We start from the raw sequence: 20,663 nt of genomic DNA, 5'->3' as shown, positions 1-20,663 counted from the left end.
TGGCGATTTATACATTATTATGTAAGGACCTATTGGCCAATAAAAATGATCCAAAACTATTGGAAAATGTTCATACTTTTTGCTCATTCTTTCACAGTCCATTCTCTCTTAGTCTTGACTGTGTGTAATTCAGCCAATGTAACCTTGTATATGGTACCACCATTTTTAAAATTATTTATTTAACCTTTATTTAACTCGGGAAGTCATTGCAGGACAAAGGAATTTATTGTTGTAATAATAGCCAGACCTATATAATAATTTACTATAGAAAAGGGGTTAACGGTTAATATAGTTTACAGTATATTATTCCATGCTATAAAATCAAAATGCATAAGAGAAGCATCAATATGGGACAAATACAATGTGATGATACAATTAAAATAAGGTTAAGGCTTAAATGCGTTTTTAAAATAACAATGTTAATCATTAATATTTAGACATGAGAAGAAACGGATTACAAGATACAAGGAGGTATTTCTGTACATAAAGATATCTACACATATTTCATGTGGAAACTCAAAACAGGAATTTACTCATTTGTTTATGTATACATTAAAGGGCATATAATATCCTGCAGGACATAGCTGCAAAATAAATGTACAAAATTATCACTCAGTAGAAAATCTCAGTAGACTTGTTTTGAAATTGTTTCTGTAGTTAAACAGATACGATTGGCATTCCTGAAGCATTAGTTTGTTGATTTAATTTAATCTTAGAGAAGTTAAGCTAATTGATAGCATCCAAATTGGCTATTTTAATTTCAGTAAATATAGTACCCAACATCCAATTTGGACCAAACATCTTCCTACCATTGAGTAAGACACGAGGAATAAAAAATGTAAAGTCGCCCACAAACACCCCATGCCAATCCCACCCCAACAACCAGTATCAGTTCTTTATTTGACAAGTAGTATGAAGCTGTGACGATGTCATTTATTCTGTGAATGTCAGTGAAATGTTAGAGAAATTAGTGATGGAAGTCGCTTGCATTATTTACAATAAAGTAGTGTGAAAATAACATGTTTTGACCACTAGATGCCACTGTTCCTGTTATACCTCCACACTCTTATCAATGTTGCTGGTCTCTTGTGTTCCTGTTATACCTCCACACTCTTATCAATGTTGCTGGTCTCTTGTGTTCCTGTTATACCTCCACACTCTTATCAATGTTGCTGGTCTCTTGTGTTCCTGTTATACCTCCACACTCTTATCAATGTTGCTGGTCTCTTGTGTTCCTGTTATACCTCCACACTCTTATCAATGTTGCTGGTCTCTTGTGTTCCTGTTATACCTCCACACTCTTATCAATGTTGCTGGTCTCTTGTGTTCCTGTTATACCTCCACACTCTTATCAATGTTGCTGGTCTCTTGTGTTCCTGCTATACCTCCACACTCTTATCAATGTTGCTGGTCTCTTGTGTCTATTAAATAGATCACAACATTTCCTTAGCAATTTTGGGTAGAAAATCAATATATTTGGCTTGATGAAAATACATTTTGGTCATCCTCACAATTCAAGCCAGTTCTCTAGGAAAACAAATCAGTTTGTCCTTCTTAATGTGTCCAGGAAACGGCTTTTTGTGTGTTGTTCATTACCTTCAAAAATATATGGATGAGTTACTGTTAGACCATTTCTGGTGAACAATCAAATTATTAGACTACAGCAGTTCTCATGGTGTCAATGTTATGGTCTTCAAAGTCCCAAACACAAACTGTGTAGTGTTTTGCAATTGGTGTTGGTTGTGTTGAGTTTAATGGTAAATGTCACAATACATACAGAGCGGTTTCCTGATAATGTTATTGAAAAAAATAAGACTGCCATGCAATTCATTATATTATTAGGGCTGTCGGAAAAGTCTTCATATAAGAATTGCATAAAGATAGACCTCTCAAGAGAGCAGACACTTGTTGGACTATTCAAGGAGAGTTTGGTTGAAGCATTAGGTTGCTAAGAGAAGGACAAACTGAATTGCTTTCATGGAGGAATTTATTTTCATAAAATATATTGTTTAAGAACCCAAAGTTGCAAAGGAAATGTTGTGACCAATTTAATAAACACAAAGAGACCAGCAAAATGGATGTGTGTGGCAGTATAGTAAGAACAGCGGCATCTATTGGTCAAAACATGGTACTTTCACAGTACTTTTGGGTAAATAATGCAACTTCAATTACACATCTCTCTGAGCAGGTAGAGAAAAAACATAACCAGATTCACAAGGTACACATTACATAGTATGGAGAAGCAATACTCCAAGCCACAGCTTCATACTACTGTCAAACAAATAAAAATTCTACTGTTTACTGGTTGTTGGGGTGGGATTGACATGGGGTGTTGGGGATCTGTGGGTGGCTTTTTACAATTTCTTTTTTTGGGGGGGGGGGGGGGGGGATTCCTCATGTCTTACTCATTGGTAGGAAGACGTTTGGTCCAAATTGGATGTTGGGTACTATATTTATTGAATATTATCTGAATCCCACAAATTAAAATGGCCAGTTGGAGTACAATCAATTAGCTACATTTCTCAGAGATGAAATGATATTTAAAAATAATAATGTTTCAGGAATGATAATCCTATCTGTTATTAATTACAGAAACAGTTTCTGAACAATCTCAAATGGTTGGTGTCGAAATCCTCTCGTGTGATTTTTGAGGTGCAACAACACATTAGATAGTGAGGAGGCAGCACATGTTGCTCTTGACAGAGTTTCACAGTTGTAAACCTATGAAAGGCCAGGAGGTATCACATTTTGTAATGTGCCTTGCTATTTCTCTGCCATTTTCAACCAGATAGCACACCATATACATCACTGGCAGACAGGGACAATATATTCTAATTCAAACCGTTAGGGATTACAATTATTTGGTTGCAAACCTGTGCATTCTTGGATTTGGCCTTTTCATCTCTACTTCATAGGTAAAATAGAAGGAAATATGAGGATACCCCTTCCCTCATCAATGTAAGTAAACAAATCTATGTAGCACACAGGAAGAGCTCATGCATGTACTTTACCACAGCATTCCAAATGGTGAAGCGGTTCTTTCGGCAAGTCACGTTGCATATATTTCGTAAATTTCCATTTTTAAAATGAGTTTGTCTGCTTCATTTAAAATATTGTTAAAAGTCTTTCAGTTACTGGAATGGCTTGAACCAACAAATATGTTCAGAGCATTCGGAAAGTATTTAGAGCCCTTGATTTTCCCCCCATATTTTGTTACATTTCAGCCTTGTTCTAAAATTAATGAAATTGTTTTTTTTCTCCATCAATCTACACACAATACCACATAATGACAAAGTAAAACGTTTAGAAATGTGTGCAAATGTACTAAAATAAAAACTGAAATATGACATTTACATAAGAACTCAAGTCTCTTTACCCAGTACTTTTTAATTTTATTTTTTACCCCTTTTTCTCCCCAATTTCGTGGTATCCAATTGTTGTAGAAGCTACTATCTTGTCTCATCGCTACAACTCCCGTACGGGCTCGGGAGAGACAAAGGTTGAAAGTAATGCGTCCTCCGATACACAACTGCCGACACCCCTACCGACCAAGCCCTCCCTAACCCGGGCGACGCTAGGCCAATTGTGCGTCGCCCCACGGACCTCCCGGTCGCGGCCGGTTACGACAGAGCCTGGGCGCGGACCCAGGGACTCTGATGGCACAGCTGGCGCTGCAGTACAGCGCCCTTAACCACTGCGCCACCCGGGAGGCCCCTACCCAGTACTTTGTTGAAGCACCTTTGGCAGCGATTACAGCCTCAAGTATTCTTGTGTATGACGCTGCAAGCTTGGCAAACCTGTACTTGGGGAGTTTCTCCCATTCTTCTCTGCAGAGCCTCTCAAGCTCTGTCAGGTTGGATGGGGAGTTTCTCCCATTCTTCTCTGCAGAGCCTCTCAAGCTCTGTCAGGTTGGATGAAAGCGTCACTGCACAGCTATTTTCAGGTCTCTCCAAAGATCAATCGGGTTCAAGTCCGGGCACTGAAGGACATTCAGAGACTTGTCCTGAAGCCAGTCCTACGTTGTCTTGAATGTGTGCTTAGGGTCGTTGTCCTGTTGGAAGGTGAACCTTCGCCCCAGTCTGAGGTCCTGAGCACTCTGGAGCAGGTTTTCATCAAGGATGTTTCTGTACTTTGCTCTGTTCATCCTTCCCTTGATCCTGACTAGTCTCCCAATCCATGTCGCTGAAAAACATTCCCACAGCATGATGCTGCCACCACTATGCTTCATTGTAGGGATGTTGCCAGGTTTCCTCCAGACGTGACGCTTGGCATTCAGGCCAAATTATGAAACCAAGATTTAACTAGAACAGAGAATCTTGTTTCTCATGGTCTGATTCTAACTCTTAGCGGGCTGTCATGTGCCTTTTACTGAGGAGTGGCGTCTGTCCCATTTCCACAGAGGAACTCTGGAGCTCTGTCAGTGACCATCGGGTTCTTGGTCACCTCCCTGATCAAGGCCCTTATCCTCCGATTGCTCAGTTTGGCCAGCAGCCAGCTCTAGGAAGAGTCTTGGTGGTTCCAAACTCCTTACATTTAACAATGATGGAGGCCACTGTGTTCTTGGACCTTCAATGCTGCAGACATTTTTTGGTACTCTTTCCCAGATCTGTGCCTCAACACAATCCTGTCTCAGAGCTCTACAGACAGTTCCTTCGACCTCATGGCTTGGTTTTTGCTTTGACATGCACTGTCATCTGTGGGACCTTATATAGACAGGTGTCTGCCTTTCCAAATCATGTCCAATCAATTGAATTTACCACAATGGACTCCAATCAAGTTGTAGAAACATCTCAAGGATGATCAATGGAAACAGGATGCACCCCAGCTCAAATTCGAATCTCATAGCAGAGAGTCTGAATAATTTTTATTTGTAATACAGTTGCTAAAATTTCTAAAAGCCTTTTTCTGCTTTGTCATTATGGGGTATTGCGTGTAGATTTGATTTAATCCATTTTTAGAAAAGGCTGTAACGTAACAAATTGTAGAAAAGGGGAAGGGGTCTGAATCATTTCCGAATGCACTGTATGTCAATTCCATAATGGACCATTTCATTTCTTCAATACATGGCAGTGCTTATCAATTCAGCAAACCAAAACATGGAAGTTTCTACAAATATCAGCATCAGATTCAAAATATATATTTTAGTGCTCTTCAGGATAGCCTTGAACAGTTTCCTTTTAAATACCATGGACAATAACAAGATGAAAAATACAACTACAACAATAACACATAACTATTTTGTGTGCATTGTTGTCTAAAAGACATACTTAAATGTGATAAAACTTACTTGAGAACATTTTCTTTTTAAGTAACAAAATGATGCAAACATTGACATTAGGATTGGTACAAAAAATGCTTGAATAAATGATTTAGCTATTCATCTTCTTGGACTAACTAAAAGGAAGACACAGGTTTCCAATGCAAATATACTTTTGCAAACAGTAAAGGGAGAATAACAATATAAAAAAGTGGTCATTTAATGCTTTATAACACCTAGGGTGAATGTTTTTAGCTGCCTGGAGCAATGATTTTTATTGTCTTAGCATAGGCCAAAAAGGTTTTTACTCTACCATGAGGCCTGAAAGTGCTGTAAAATCATTTTTGGATGTCCCAAACATTCCCTAACCACAAAATACAAAAAATAAATAAAAAAAGTCTGGCATCTTTTGAAAAAGGTACAAATACAGTCTGGCACATTTTTGGAACCCGCATAGGGGAAAACAAACAAATAAAAGCCCATATCTAGGATTGATTACGCTAAAGTGGAGGGGTGACCTTACAGGGGGTTCCTCCATGAGGGTCAGGGGTAGGGTGTCAAGGTGAATTGCTCAGATGAGGGAGATCCGTATGGGGATATTAGGAGACCCTGTCCTCTGTGGAGAGTGATGGCTCACCAGGTGTTCCACCACCGTGTGTTTAGACATGTGCTTCATAAGGTAGGTCTCCTGAAGACAAACAAAGAAGGGTTCAGTCAACACCGAGGCTCAGTAGACAAAGAGGTATACATGCTTCACTAAAGCGACATTGTTGAGTGATGATCTGACAACATTGGCTCACTCTTATTGCCTGAGAATGAGGAAACAAAGAACGGTCAATTGCAAACAGCGTTGCATGGTTTCTCACATCCTGTGAAAACATCAGCTCATGCTGCACTATAGCCTACTCACTGAGGTGTAGGCTCTGCCACACATGCTGCAGCAGTAGGCCTTGGCGTTTTTGATGGCATGCACAGACAAGTGAATCTGCAATGAGGCTGAGTCCGAGTAGGCACGGTAGCAGTTTGGACACTTGTAGGGCTTGTCTTTGTTGTGCTGTCTCTGGTGAGACTGGGGCAGGGAAAGAGACGGACACAGAGATTACCTAATACAATTATTCACAGACCTACAGTACCAGTCAAAAGTTTGGACACAGCGACTCATTCAAGGGTTTTTCTTAATTTTTTTACTATTTTTTACACTGTAGAATAATAGTGAAGACATCAAAACTATGGAATAACACATATGGAATCATGTAGTAACCAAAGAAGTGTTGAACAAATCAAAATACATTTTAGATTTTAGCTTCTTCAAAGTGCCATAATACGGACTTGGGTCTTTTACCAAATAGGGCTATATTCTGCATACCACCCCTACCTTGTCACAACACAACTGATTGGCTCAAACACATTAAGGAAATAATTCCACAAATGTACTTTCAATAAGGCATACCTGTTCATTGAAATGCATTCCATGTGACTACCTCACGAAGCTGGTTGAGAGAATGCCAAGAATGTGCAAAGCTGTCATCAAGGCAAAGAATGGCTATCTCAAATATTGTCACACCCTGATCTGTTTCACCTGTCTTTGTGCTTGTCTCCACGCCGCACCAGATGTCTCGCATCTCCCCTGATTATCACCTGTGTATTTATACCTGCATTTTCTGTTTTGTCTGTTGACAATTCATCTTGTCCCATCAGTTTTTCTTAGTCTTCCCAGTTCTGACCTTTCTGTCTGTCCTGACCCTGATCTTGCCGGCCGTCCTGTACCTGCCTGACTCTGATTTGGATTACGACCCTTTGCCTGCCTTGACTTACCTTTTGCATGCACCTTGAACTAAACTCAGCAAAAAAAGAAACATCCTCTCACTGTCAACTGTGTTTATTTTCAGCAAACTTAACATGTGTAAATATTTGTATGAACATAACAAGATTCAACAACTGAGTCATAAACTGAACAAGTTCCACAGACATGTGACTAACAGAAATGGAATAATGTGTCCCTGAACAAAGGGGGGGTCAATTCAAAAGTAAATGTCAGTATCTGGTGTGGCCACCAGCTGCATTAAGTTCTGCAGTGCATCTCCTCATGGCCTGCACCAGATTTGCTAATTCTTGCTGTGAGATGTTACTCCACTCTTCCACCAAGACACCTGCAAGTTCCCGGACATTTCTAGGGGGAATGGCCCTAGCCCTCACTCTCCGATCCAACAGGTCCCAGATGTGCTCAATGGGATTGAGATCCGGGCTCTTCGCTGACCATGGCAGAACACTGACATTCCTGTCTTGCAGGAAATCACGCACAGAATGAGCAGTATGGCTGGTGGCATTGTCATGCTGGAGGGTCATGTCAGGATGAGCCTGCAGGAAGGGTACCAAATGAGGGAGGAGGATGTCTTCCCTGTAACGAACAGCATTCAGATTGCCTGCAATGACAACAAGCTTAGTCCGATGATGCTGTGACCCACCGCCCCAGACCATGACGGACCCTCCACCTCCAAATAGATCCCGCTCCAGAGTACAGGCCTCGGTGTAACGCTTATTCCTTCGAAGATAAACGCGAATCTGACCATCACCCCTGGTGAGACAAAACCGTGACTCATCAGTGAAGAGTACTTTTTGCCAGTTCTGTCTGGTCCAGCAATGGTGGGTTTGTGTCCATAGGCGACATTGTTGCCGGTGATGTCTGGTGAGGACCTGCCTTACAACAAGCCTACAATCCCTCAATCCAGCCTCTCTCAGCCTATTGTTGACAGTCTGAGCACTGATGGAGGGATTTTGCGTTCCTGGTGTAACTCGGGCAGTTGTTGTTGCCATCCTGTACCTGTCCCGCAGGTGTTATGTTCGGATGTACCGATCCTGTGCAGGTGTTGCGACATGTGGTCTGCTACTGCGAGGACGATCAGCTGTCCGTCCTGTCTCCCTGTAGCGCTGTCTTATGTGTCTCACAGTACGGACATTGCAATTTATTTCCATGGCCACATCTACAGTCCTCATGCTTCCTTGCAGCATGCCTAAGGCACGTTCACGCAGATGAGCAGGGACGTTGAGCATCTTTCTTATGGTGTTTTTTTTAGAGTCGGTAGAAAGGCCTCTTTACTGTCCTAAGTTTTCATAACTGTGATCTTAATTGCCTACAATCTGTAAGTTGTTTGTGTCTTAACGACAGTTCCACAGGTGCATGTTCATTAACTGTTCATTGAACAAACATGGGAAACAGTGTTTAAACCCTTTACAATGAAGATCTGTGAAGTTATTTGGATTTTTACGAATTACCTTTGAAAGACAGGGTCCTGAAAAAGGGATGTTTCTTTGTTTGCTGAGTTTATAATAAGTTCTGAGACTAGAACTATCTGCCTCTTGTGTCTGCATCTGGGTCTTAACCTGAGCCATGATAAATATAAAATAGATTTGGATTTGTTTAACACTTTTTTGGTTACTACATGATTCCATTTGTGTTATTTCATAGTTTTGATGTCTTCACTATTATCCTACAATGTATAAAATAGTAAAAATAAAGAAAAACCCTTGAATGAGTAGGCCTCCAAACTTTTGACTGGTACTGTATTTGTGTAGACATTCAGGGTGGGGAAACACCTGTCAAACCAGGCCATCATCTGACCCAAATGGAGGAAAATCATGCTGAATATGTCATGTTCAAAATCTAAAACATACTACAGTAAAAATACAATTATTTACAAAAGTTGGCAATCATTTCAGATATAATAGCATGTGTGTGAAATATATGAGGAATGAATAGCATTGTCTTTGACTGTGGATTTGATATGTTATGTGTTCCTCTACTGTAAAACCAATTGTGACAAATGTGACACTTTAGGAGACATTTTATGCCAACCACAGCGGTAAAGAACCCAGCATCAATGCTTCAAAAGTAGAACCTGAGCATGAGTTTAACTGAAAATACCTGCAGATTGGAGAGCTGGGTGAAGGCTTTTTCACAACCTGGATGGGCACATTTATAGGGCCGATCCCCAGTATGAATTCTGTAAAAGATATAGTGTGTATATATAGTAAATGAGGCTGCAGCATCCGGCACACATGTCGACATAGGGCAGCCGGCCGGATATTTTATTTTCTCTCTCTCTCCCTCTGCCTCTCTCTCTAAGATACTTCACTTCCTTTTTGATATAATCTATAAAGGCAAATAACACTAGGGTAAATAAACGTAGGCCTAGATTCAATCAGATCAAGCCATTAACCGGCCGTAGCTGATGATGTGGCGTGTTGGAGGTGTAACTGTGTTGGAGCAGTCAAATCGGTGAGTCCCATTCACGTTTGTTCAGAATGAGAAAGTGTAGGCAATATAGAAATAATGAGTTCCAATTGAAAATCATTAAAGAAAATAATGGTTTCTATCAGCATTAGAGGTGTAGATTACAACTCACATTCCTGTGCCATCTTATAATCAAGACTGCATCGCTACATATTCGTCGCCAGACCCACTGGCTCCAGGTCATCTACAAGTCCATGCTAGGTAAAGCTCCGCCTTATCTCAGTTCACTGGTCACGATGGCAACACCCATCCGTAGCACGCGCTCCAGCAGGTGTATCTCACTGATCATCCCTAAAGCCAACACCTCATTTGGCCGCCTTTCGTTCCAGTTCTCTGCTGCCTGTGACTGGAATGAATTGCAAAAATCGCTGAAGTTGGAGACTTTTATCTCCCTCACCAACTTCAAACATCTGCTATCTGAGCAGCTAACTGATCGCTGCAGCTGTACATAGTCTATTGGTAAATAGCCCACCCATTTTCACCTACCTCATCCCCATACTGTTTTTATTTATTTACTTTTCTGCTCTTTTGCACACCTGTACATAACCATCTGATCATTTATCACTCCAGTGTTAATCTGCATAATTGTAATTATTCGCCTACCTTCTCATGCCTTTTGCACACAATGTATATAGACTCCCCTTTTTTCTACTGTGTTATTGACTTGTTAATTGTTTACTCCATGTGTAACTCTGTGTTGTCTGTTCACACTGCTATGCTTTATCTTGGCCAGGTCGCAGTTGCAAATGAGAACTTGTTCTCAACTAGCCTACCTGGTTAAATAAAGGTGAAATAAAAATAAAATAAAAATAGGATTTATCTTCATGCGACTCAGTGCATGACAGCTCTAACACAGTTCCGACACCGCCAAAACAACTGCAGGTGTCAGGTAGATAGAATCTATTCCTTCAAGCGTTAGGATTCTGGGAAAGATACATCATCACCACACTATACAACTTATTTTCCTTTTTGGTGTTCTTGGTAGAGCACCTATAAAGATCTTTATAGGGTACATGAAAACACTATCAAACTTGTGATCAAATAAGATTTGACCTTGTGTGCTGCTGCAGGTGGGAGAGCTGGCGGAAGCATTTCTCGCAGTAAGAGCAGTGATAAGGTTTGACACCCAGGTGAATGCGGAGGTGCTGGGCCAGGTAGGATGCGTTGGTGAAAGATTTGGAGCAGTAGGGACACTTGTGCGGCTTGACCTCTGTGTGGGACTTGGAGTGCATCTGCATGTCTGACTTGGAGAAGAAGGTCAGTGGGCACAATTTACACCTGTGCAAACACACACACGAAACACACCGTAAGCAATCAATATGACAGTAAGACATTTGGAGTGAAATCAACATGTAGCAGTCTATAAAAGTGTAATGTGTGCTCATGCCTGTAGCATTTGCCCTCTTTGGGGATGATGGTGTGGCAGGATTGGTCGTTGCCTGAAGCGAGGATTGGGTAAGGCACCACCAACAGAGGGCCACCACTGTTCTCGGCTTTTATCTTCTTACGCCCTCGCCCCAGCAGTCCAGCAAGGCCCCCGTTACTTTTGATTTGCTCCATCCCAGGGCCACTGGCCAAGCTGGAGAGGACATGATGAGGCGAGAGGGCTCCGCCTAGCCGGCTCTGGCTGTTGGAGGTGGGTGTGGTCAGAGTGATGGAGGTGTTATGGTTGCCAGTTCGAGAGGAAAGTGCCAGACCTGGCAAGTCAAGAGGTGAAAATGACTTACAAACAAGATTTAACAGAACTGTAATGCAAGACTGAATATATACACTATATATACACAAAAGTATGTGGACACCCCTTCAAATTAGTATATTCGGCTATTTCAGCCACACCAGTTGCTGACCGGTGTATAAAAATCGAGCACACAGCCATGCTATCTCCATGGACAAACATTGGCAGTATGTTGGCCTTACTGAAGAGCTCAGTGACTTTCAATGGGGCACCGTCATAGGATGCCACCTTTCCAACAAGTCAGTTCGTCAAATTTCTTCCCTGCTAGAGCTGCCTCTGTCAACTGTAAGTGCTGTTATTGTGAAGTGGAAACGTCTAACAGCAACAACAGCTCAGCCGCGAAGTGGTAAGCTACACAAGCTCACAGAAGGGAACTGCCGAGTGCTGAAGCGCGTATCGCGTAACAATTGTCTGTCCTCGGTTCCAACACTCACTACCGAGTTCCAAATTGCCTGGGAGCTTCATGTAATGGGTTTCCATGGCAGAGCAGCCACACACAAACCTAAGATCAACAATGCTCAATGCCAAGTGTCGGCTGGAGTGGTGTAAAGCTTGCCGCCATTGGACTCTTGAGCAGGGAAAATGCATTCTCTGGAGTGATGAATCACGCTTCACCATCTGGCAGTCAGATGGACGAATCTGGGTTTGGTGGATGCCAGGAGAATGCTACCTGCCCCAATGCAAAGTGCCAACTGTAAAGTTTGGTGGAGGAGCAATAATGGTCTGGGGCTGTTTTCATGGTTTGAGCTAGGCCCCTTAGTTCCAGTGAAGGGAAAACAACGCGACAGCATAAAATGGCCAAGTTAACAAACAGATCACAGACCATTTGGAATCCCACCGTACCTTCTTCGCTGTGCAATCCGGTTTCCGAGCTGGTCACGGGTGCACCTCAGCCACGCTCAAGGTACTAAACAATATCATAACCGCCATCCATAAAAGACAGTACTGTGCAGCCGTCTTCATCGACCTGGCCAAGGCTTTTGACTCTGTCAATCACTGCATTCTTATCTGCAGACTCAACAGACTTGGTTTCTCAAATGAATGCCTCGCCTGGTTCACCAACTACTTCTCAGATAGAGTTCAGTGTGTCAAATTGGAGGGCCTGTTGTCCGGACCTCTGGCAGTCTCTATGGGGGTGCCACAGGGTTCAATTCTCGGGCCGACTCTTTTCTCTGTATATATCAATGATGTCGCTCTTGCTGCGGGTGATTCCTTGATCCACCTCTATGCAGACGACACCATTCTGTATACATCTGGCCCTTCTTTGGACACTGTTGACAAACCTCCAAACGAGCTTCAATGCCATACAACACTCCTTCCGTCGCCTCCAACTGCTCTTAAATGCTAGTAAAACTAAATGCATGCTCTTCAACCGATCGCTGCCCTCACCCGCCTGCCCGACTAGAATCACTACTCTGGACGGTTCTGACTTAGGTATTTGTAGTTGTCCACATATTCTAAGTGTCTGTCTAAACTGTAAACTCTCCTTCCAAACTCATATTAAGCATCTCCAATCCAAAATTAAATCTAGAATTGGCTTCCTATTTCGCAACAAAGCTTCCTTCAATCAGGCTGCCAAACAGCCGCGTAAAACTGACTATCCTACCAATCCTCGACTTCGGCGATGTCATTTACAAAATAGCCTCCAACACTCTACCCAGCAAACTGGATGCAGTCTATCACAGTGCCATCCGTTTTGTCACCAAAGCTCCATATCAGCCACCACTGCGACCTGTATGCTCTCGCCAAACAAACTGGCTCCAGGTCATCTATAAGTCTTTGCGAGGTAAAGCTCCGCCTTATCTCAGCTCACTGGTCACCATAGCAACACCCACCCGTAGCACACGCTCCAGCAGGTATATCTCACTGGTCATCTCCAAAGCCAACACCCACTTTGGATGCCTTTACTTCCAGTTCTCTGCTGCCAGTGACTGGAACGAATTGCAAAAATCGCTGAAGTTGGAGACTTCTATCTCCCTCACTAATTTTAAGCATCAGCTATCTGAGCAGCTTACCGACCGCTGCAACTGTACACAGCCCATCTGTAAATAGCCCATCCAATCTACCTACCTCATCCCCATATTGTTTTTCTACACACCAGTATTTCTACTTGCACATCTATCACTCCAGTGTTAATTTGCTAAATTGAAATTACTTCACTACTATGGCCTATTTATTGCCTTACCTCCTTACTCCATTTGCACACACTGTATGTAGATTTTTATATTGTGTTATAGACTGTACTTTTGTTTATTCCATGTGTAACACTGTGTTGTTGTTTTTTGTTGCACTGCTTTGCTTTATCCTGGCCAGGTTGCAGTTGTAAATGAGAACTTGTTCTCAACTGGCCGTCCTGGTTAAATAAAGGTGAAATCAATAAAAAACAATGACATACTAGATGATTCTGTGCTTCCAACTTTGTGGCAACAGTTTGGGGAAGGCTCTTTCTTGTTTCAACATGGCAATGCCCCCGTGCACAAAGTGCGGTCCATATGTAACAGTATAACTTTAGACCGTCCCCTCACCCATACCCGGGCGCGAACCAGGGACCCTCTGAACACATCAACAACAGTCACCCACGAAGCATCGTTACCCATCGCTCCACAAAAGCCGCGACCCTTGCAGAGCAAGGGGAAACACTACTTCAAGGTCTCAGAGCAAGTGACGTCACCGATTGAAACGCTATTTAGCGCGAACCACCGCTAATGGTTTGTCGAGATCGGTGTGGAAGAAACTGACTGGCCTGCACAGAGCCCTGACCTCAACCCCATCGAACACCTTTGGGATGAATTGGAACACTGACTGCGAGCCAGGCCTAATCGCCCAACATCAGTGCCCAACCTCACTAATGCTCTTTTGGCTGAATGGAAACAAGTCCCCGCAGAAATGTTCCAACATAATTTGGAAAGCCTTCCCAGAGGAGTGGAGGCTGTTTTATAGCAGCAAAGGGGGACCAACTCCATATTAATGCCCATGATTCTAGAACGTTTGACCAGCAGGTGTCCACATACTTTTTTAATTACGCAGACTTTTTCAGAGAAAATTATTTCTTGACATGTTCCCTTTTAGTTAGTCGCTCAACATAGGAATACTCTTTGTGCCTGCTCCTTGGCTGAAGTAGTTTGAAATCACACCGGTAAGCCAAAAGTCATGTCACATTTTGAGAAGCCTGGATTAGTCTACAGGCCAATAGTACGGGATTCTGGAAAAAGGCTGTGGAAGTCAGCCTCTCTTTCCGTGTATGTTCCAGGAGGCACAAATGTCAAAACAATGTCATTTACCTGATAGGTGATTCGTTCTAGAGGGTTGGTCAATGATTTGACGCAAATGCCAGTCTTCCCACAATCCTCTTGCTTTTATAGCCGTCTTATCGTCCAGATTCAAATTTACATCACCAAGAATACGTCCTGTTAGAGATGTGCAGAAAATGCACATAATTTACCAGAAATGCTTTTACAGGAAATATAAAGCCTTGGCTCACAAGACTCAATAACAATTTTCCTTATCTATCCATCCATCAAGGATAAAAAAATATAAGTATTACAGTAATTACAAGATACAATTTACAAAAAGTGATGGGATGTGTGCCAATCATTTGATGAGACTGAGGAAGATGGGAGGGAGAGTGATCGCATGACATTCAGTAGAGATGCATTCTGATGTGAACCACCTCTGAGAATGGGTGAATTTCTTGCACATCACTAACTGAGTGAGGGGTGGTGGTCAATGACAATGGAGTCTGGCCTGGTGAGGTGGGTGCTGTCAGCGTACCTGCGACTGAGCTGGAGGCCGTCCGGGTGTGCAGGGCAATGTCTGGCTGGGACGAGCTGTGGACATGGAGACCTTGTTGCATCTGCTGCAGTTTCTGAACTGACATCTGGACTTGCTGCCCACCTCCTGTCTGTGTAGGATTCCCCAGTCGTTGCTGAGGGGAGGGAACTGTGGAAGGCGGCAGGTGGGGTGGTCTGATCTTCTCAGCCATCAGCTGTTCCTTGATCTTGTTGATCAACACAATATTATCCATCTGACAGCAGGTAGACAACACAGAGACAAGAGAACAGTCAGTTAAATCTCAGACATTCTTATTTTGGAAAATACTGACTGTGACCAAAGTTATCCTACTTTTGCTTGTCAGTCAATTTTGGGACTATAATTGATGTTTATGACTGCTATGGCCACATAGGCTGTTCACAACCAGAGAAGTAGATTTTTCGGTTCAGTTCCTCTAACATCTGAGTGGGCTTACAATTGTGTTGCTTTGGCTCCCTCCAATGGACTCAAAGGGAAATAACTTGAACAATGTAACCTAAGAACATTTACAATAATTTATGTGATAGTGTGTACTTTACATAGAAATGTGCATGACAATCAAGCAGGCAAAATACCTCTCATTGCTCATGGGTCTCAATGTTACACTGCCTAGAATAATAATTTAAAATCTTCCCAATCTACTGCCCACTGTCATCTTCTTCTTCATCCTCTTGTACACTAACAATCCTGTTGTTGAATGTTAGAGGGTAAAGTCTACAGTTAGTACTCACCTGCCCAGGCATGGTGGGGGGTGGAGGCCAGAAGTAGGGATTATTAAAACGAGGTTCAGCCATTCTATGAAAAACAAACCAAATAAAAAATGATATTCTGCACAAAAAATGAAATGTTTTTATTGTGCAGTGAAACGTGTGGTTTTACAAGGTCAGTCGTAGTAGTACGGCGCCCCTGGAGCAAATTAGGGCTAAGTGCCTTGCTCAAGGGCACCGACAGATTTTTCACTTTTTCGGCTCGGGTATTCAAACCAGCGACCTTTCGGGTTATTGGCCCAACGCTCTAACAGCTAGGCTACCTGCCGCTAAGCTTCCTGTCACTAGACTACCTGCCACTAGGATACCTGCCGCTAAGCTACCTGCCACTAGACTACCTGCCACTAGCTTGCAGTTAGGATACCAGCGGCTAGCCTGCCGCTAGGCTACCTGCCGCTCTACAACAACAGTTTATTCAGCATCATACAATTAACGCAAATGTTTTCAGCATTTCTGAGTTCATAAGTTCCAATAGACTTATATAGTTAATACTTGCCATTTAGCCACATGCCAAATACTGAGCTTATGTTTGTAAATGTGTTGTATTCTAGCCTCCCGATTTCAAAGTAAATGGAATTACTTTCTAACTTCCTCCCATTCTCTTCCTTCACCATATCCATGACAAAAGTTTGTTTCCACACGCACTGTAGCTAAGTATAAAACGTCCTCCTCACACTGTTCTGAGTCACAACTTTCTAAAGTTGCCCACAGACAGCTGAAAATTTGCAGAGGATTCAATTCAGCAAGAAATTATTCAAAGAGAAAGCTTGTGAGTCACAGGGATCGTCTCCTAGGAATTACCCAGGTGGCCTTTATTCTCTCACTGTCAGCTCGTCAGCAGGGTCTTGAACCACCACACTGAATGATGGACATCTCCCCGAAGAAAACACAATCACATAACATGATAGGCTATAGCTTGTTAAGGAACACTTGAAAGCTGCTATCTGAGAAAGCAGAAATGTTTATAAAAATACAGAGACAGTAAGCAGCTCAGAGCTGAACTACTGTCCATCCTCCTCTATGTCAACCAAACCATGGGGTCATCAGCTAGTCTCATGGGAAACAGGATAAGCACTTTGTCTCTCTCCTCCAAATACATCATGAACAAGACATAAATGATATCTCAAATGATGACAGGTCAGCCAAAGAAATGAGTTTGCTTTATGAAAGCCAGCATATGTGATGGGGGGCCCGAGTCTAGATGGAGTCAGACAGGTTGCATAATATGTTTTTCATACAGTCTTATGAGCTAGTCCAAAAACTATATAGAGGCATTTAGGCAGTTTCCTATAACATCTTGTGATTGAAGATAGAATTGCATAAATAGTTGAGGTGTTTGAAAAATATATGGTCTTTCGGTAGCCTACAGTGTCTATGAGAATGTTGATATTTTCACAGGGGACAAAATATCCCTCATCCCCGCTTCCTGATGTTCCATTTAGAGTGTATGTCATTGATTTTCATTCCAATATCTCTAAATGCAAAGGTCCAATTTGGAAGTATTTGGGGGAAAGAGCATTGCTTCGCTTTGTCCCATGGTAGAGCCTGCTGCTCACTCATAGCTGTCTGAGATCTGTGGGGGTCTTTCTTTCCATTGCTTCGTTTTTCAAGCCTTATAATTTTTTCATGACATATTGCATGATTTGGCACAGACCACCATTCTGATGTCTGACTTAGCAGCGTAGCACAGTCCATTTGCATGAGCCAAAAGAAACAAAAATAATATGTCCAAGCGTATGAACCTAAACCAAGAAAATATTTCCCTAATGATGCCGACGGGTGTCCGTTTCACTTCCTGGAGTTACTGGGCTTCAGCTGAATATAAACTTGAGTTGATTATCTCCACCATATGACAGCTCAGTCTTTGATATGCCATGTTTGACGTTGGTGATGACAACCAGCCATCTTCTCCGGCGACAGAGAGTAGTGTCAAACTATATTAAAGTAGAGAGACCTTTGTCCATTTCAAATACACAAAGTGTAGGGCATCCTGCCTGTTGGTGACTGTATGGGGATTCTTCTCAGCCATTCTTTTGTAAACCATTGGCTCAATGGACATCCAGCCTACAACAGGCATAACTGCTATATTCAACTATCTGATCAGACTGGAAAAAACTATTATTTGCCATGGCTACCCCTTGAAGACTGTATACTGTTATCATGGTATTACCAACATATTTTGTAACTTGACTTTGTCTAGATCAGTTCCTCTTATGTACAGTATGATGGTTGATCACGTCATTGGACACTAAACTGACTTTCTGAGGTTATTTCAGGGATAACAGGGACATGGTGGAGAACCGAGCCCTGGATCTAATCCAGATGCAAGAGCTATAAAAAGTAGTCAGTCCCTAGAATGTCCTGAGGACCTACTGTGTATGCAATCTAAAGTTCAAACCAATTGGCATTAGCAAGACAGTAAGATTTCCTCCAATTGATTATTTTAACTATTCCAGGTAACTAAACCTGCAGAGGATAGGTGATTACGAGTGTTTTTCAGATGGTAGGTTGCCAATCTGATGTACTATGTTTCTAACTGATACTCAGCTGGAGTAAAATCCAACAGAGCCCCATACTGTGGGAACCCAGGATCAATGTTGGGAAATGAAACACACTTCACTCCTGTTATTGTCTGAGCCACTTGAAGATATGCCTATCATCAAAGTGTGGAACAACAAAATGTTTAACAACAATGGAGCAAATGTATCCCATGACCTTTTCACATGCAAATATCACTTGATTTATATTATGTATACGTAGTGCTTAATTTGCCATTCAAATAGAGCAATATTACTTTTTCTTTTGTTAGAAGTCTCATAACTAATCATAGTTATTGTTGTTCAAAAACCTTTTTCCAGTATGCTATGTTGAAACATTTCAATTGTATTGAGGAAGCAATGTCTTCAATTGAAATATTACAATATTTTGCATTAGTGAAATAGCCACGGTGGATCAGTTTATAAGCTATTTGAGTCATAGCAGAAATGGATGCATGCTGAAAACATCTGGTGAGATTGAGAACCGCCGTCTGAAATAAACGTGTCTATAATAAACCCGCAACACTGATGAAATCAATCTGAATGTATCGTTGTGTGACGCAGTAAAACCGCAAATACTCCTGTTTCGCACTCAACATTTTTTCTATTGCTGTCAAGACAGTCAGATGTACTAAGAAAACTATTCGACCACTGTTGCCTATATAAACGTATAGGGCTGGTCGTGTTTTTAAGGACATTAAAAATAATAGGCTGCAGGCTATCAATCTTCTGACAATTAGCGGCAAATTAGTAAATAAATCGTGTAACATTAGCCCAACATCACATTTGCAGTAATATAATATAGGCTATTATTTGCTCTATAAATTATTTTCTCAAAACAAAGTGATCTATTATTAGGATATAACAAGGGATGACACATCACTTGAGGATGGTCCAGACTTGTAGACTAAAACAAAAGTTACTTAACTTGTCCTTTATTCTATCGGTAAATCAGCGTTTATTTCCAGATTAAAAAAATACCTTTAGAACCTAAAATGCAAACACATAAAAACATCCAATAAGGTGCATTTTGACTGCAGAGCAACTCCAATCCCCCTAGCTTGTGCCTCGCTCCAATGCCTCTCCCACATTCTCAGACAGTTTTATTAAAAAATTTCAGACAAAAGGAAAACAAAAATGGCAGCCTGTCTTATTTTTGTAAGGTCGGGACGCCATATTCTGCAGATCCCACATTTACAGATCCCACAATTAAAAACGAGACTCGATGCATGCAAATGTGTCATCCGTTTATTTGTATTAAGTGTTCGAATGATTGTTTACTTAGATGTACAGGTTTGAATAGCCCGGCTCGAGGAATAAAAAAAATAAGACACTTCCCACAACAAAGCATGCATTGCAAAATGCAATGCGTTACGGTAACTGTTCGCTATCCAAATCCACAATGTATTCCCGAAGTAGCAAGCATAACTGCATTTCATCTGGCGAATTATTTTTGCTACATTCATAATAGAACTAGAATGTTGCCACATTCAAAAATGGATTGGTAATACACTAGTATTATTTATTTTTGTAACTTTTTGACGACTGAAATGGTAGCAATAACTGCTTTCAAAATAGCATTGAGGCAGCCGAACGTTTTTAGAATGCCACGCAGAATATAATCGGGAAACAAATGTATACAAACCTGACACCTCGATTGTAGATTTTATTATATTTGATAAAAGGTTATTTTTGCTTGTCTTCAGTCGGAGTTACTTCAGACCTTCCGGGTCGCCATCTGTTCACTTCTGGGTGCTGCAAGCTAGGAATTGCTTTCACTGAAGCGGTCCGTTTTAAGCAGATTTTCAGAAATAGGCCTACAAAAGTACAAATATAGATATGTTAATTTTGAATACTTGCGCGATATAAACGTGGTTCAGCAGATTATGCGTAATTGTAGTGACATAATTGACAAGCCTTTGGTGTGGCAGGACTGTCTGTACCATAATTTCAAGGCACAGATTTACAGTATGTGATCAGGAGTGGAAAGAAAGAAGCTGCATTTAATGGATACAATTAAACAATTCTCAACAAACAATGCCCATCATGCCCTGAATTCTCGCAGATGTATACATTGTAAATTGTACAGGTCCGCTCTTTGAAGGCACACGTCAGGGGGTTCGCATATCGTATTGGTCTTTGTAACTGGAAAACAAAATCAGTCATTGGAGGTTTCAGGTAGCAAACATCCTCATTGCTTGACGCTCACGTAGTGTTTTTATTTGATTTTTTATCTCTCATCAATAGGCTACTTCTCAAATTTAAA

The 20,663-nt window shown here is 41.7% G+C and overlaps 1 protein-coding gene across 1 annotated transcript; it reads right to left on the bottom strand.

Moving 5' to 3' along the window:
* Positions 1 to 1,973: 1,973 nt before the first annotated feature.
* LOC139371320 (zinc finger protein 362-like) lies at positions 1,974 to 20,181 on the bottom strand. Its single transcript, XM_071111639.1, has 9 exons — positions 20,043 to 20,181; positions 15,825 to 15,888; positions 15,055 to 15,307; positions 14,565 to 14,690; positions 10,936 to 11,245; positions 10,602 to 10,826; positions 9,180 to 9,258; positions 6,168 to 6,326; positions 1,974 to 5,945 (listed from the first exon to the last, which is right to left on the bottom strand). The coding sequence occupies exons 2-9, from the start codon at positions 15,885 to 15,887 to the stop codon at positions 5,829 to 5,831; spliced, it is 1,332 nt and encodes a 443-aa protein (XP_070967740.1). The 5' UTR covers position 15,888; positions 20,043 to 20,181; the 3' UTR covers positions 1,974 to 5,828.
* Positions 20,182 to 20,663: the final 482 nt, after the last annotated feature.

Source organism: Oncorhynchus clarkii, chromosome 17, assembly GCF_045791955.1.
Source record: "Oncorhynchus clarkii lewisi isolate Uvic-CL-2024 chromosome 17, UVic_Ocla_1.0, whole genome shotgun sequence".
Classification (NCBI taxonomy): Eukaryota; Metazoa; Chordata; class Actinopteri; order Salmoniformes; family Salmonidae; genus Oncorhynchus; species Oncorhynchus clarkii.
The sequence above is the reverse complement of the archived record's forward strand: the minus strand, read 5'-3'. Positions and strand labels throughout refer to the sequence as shown.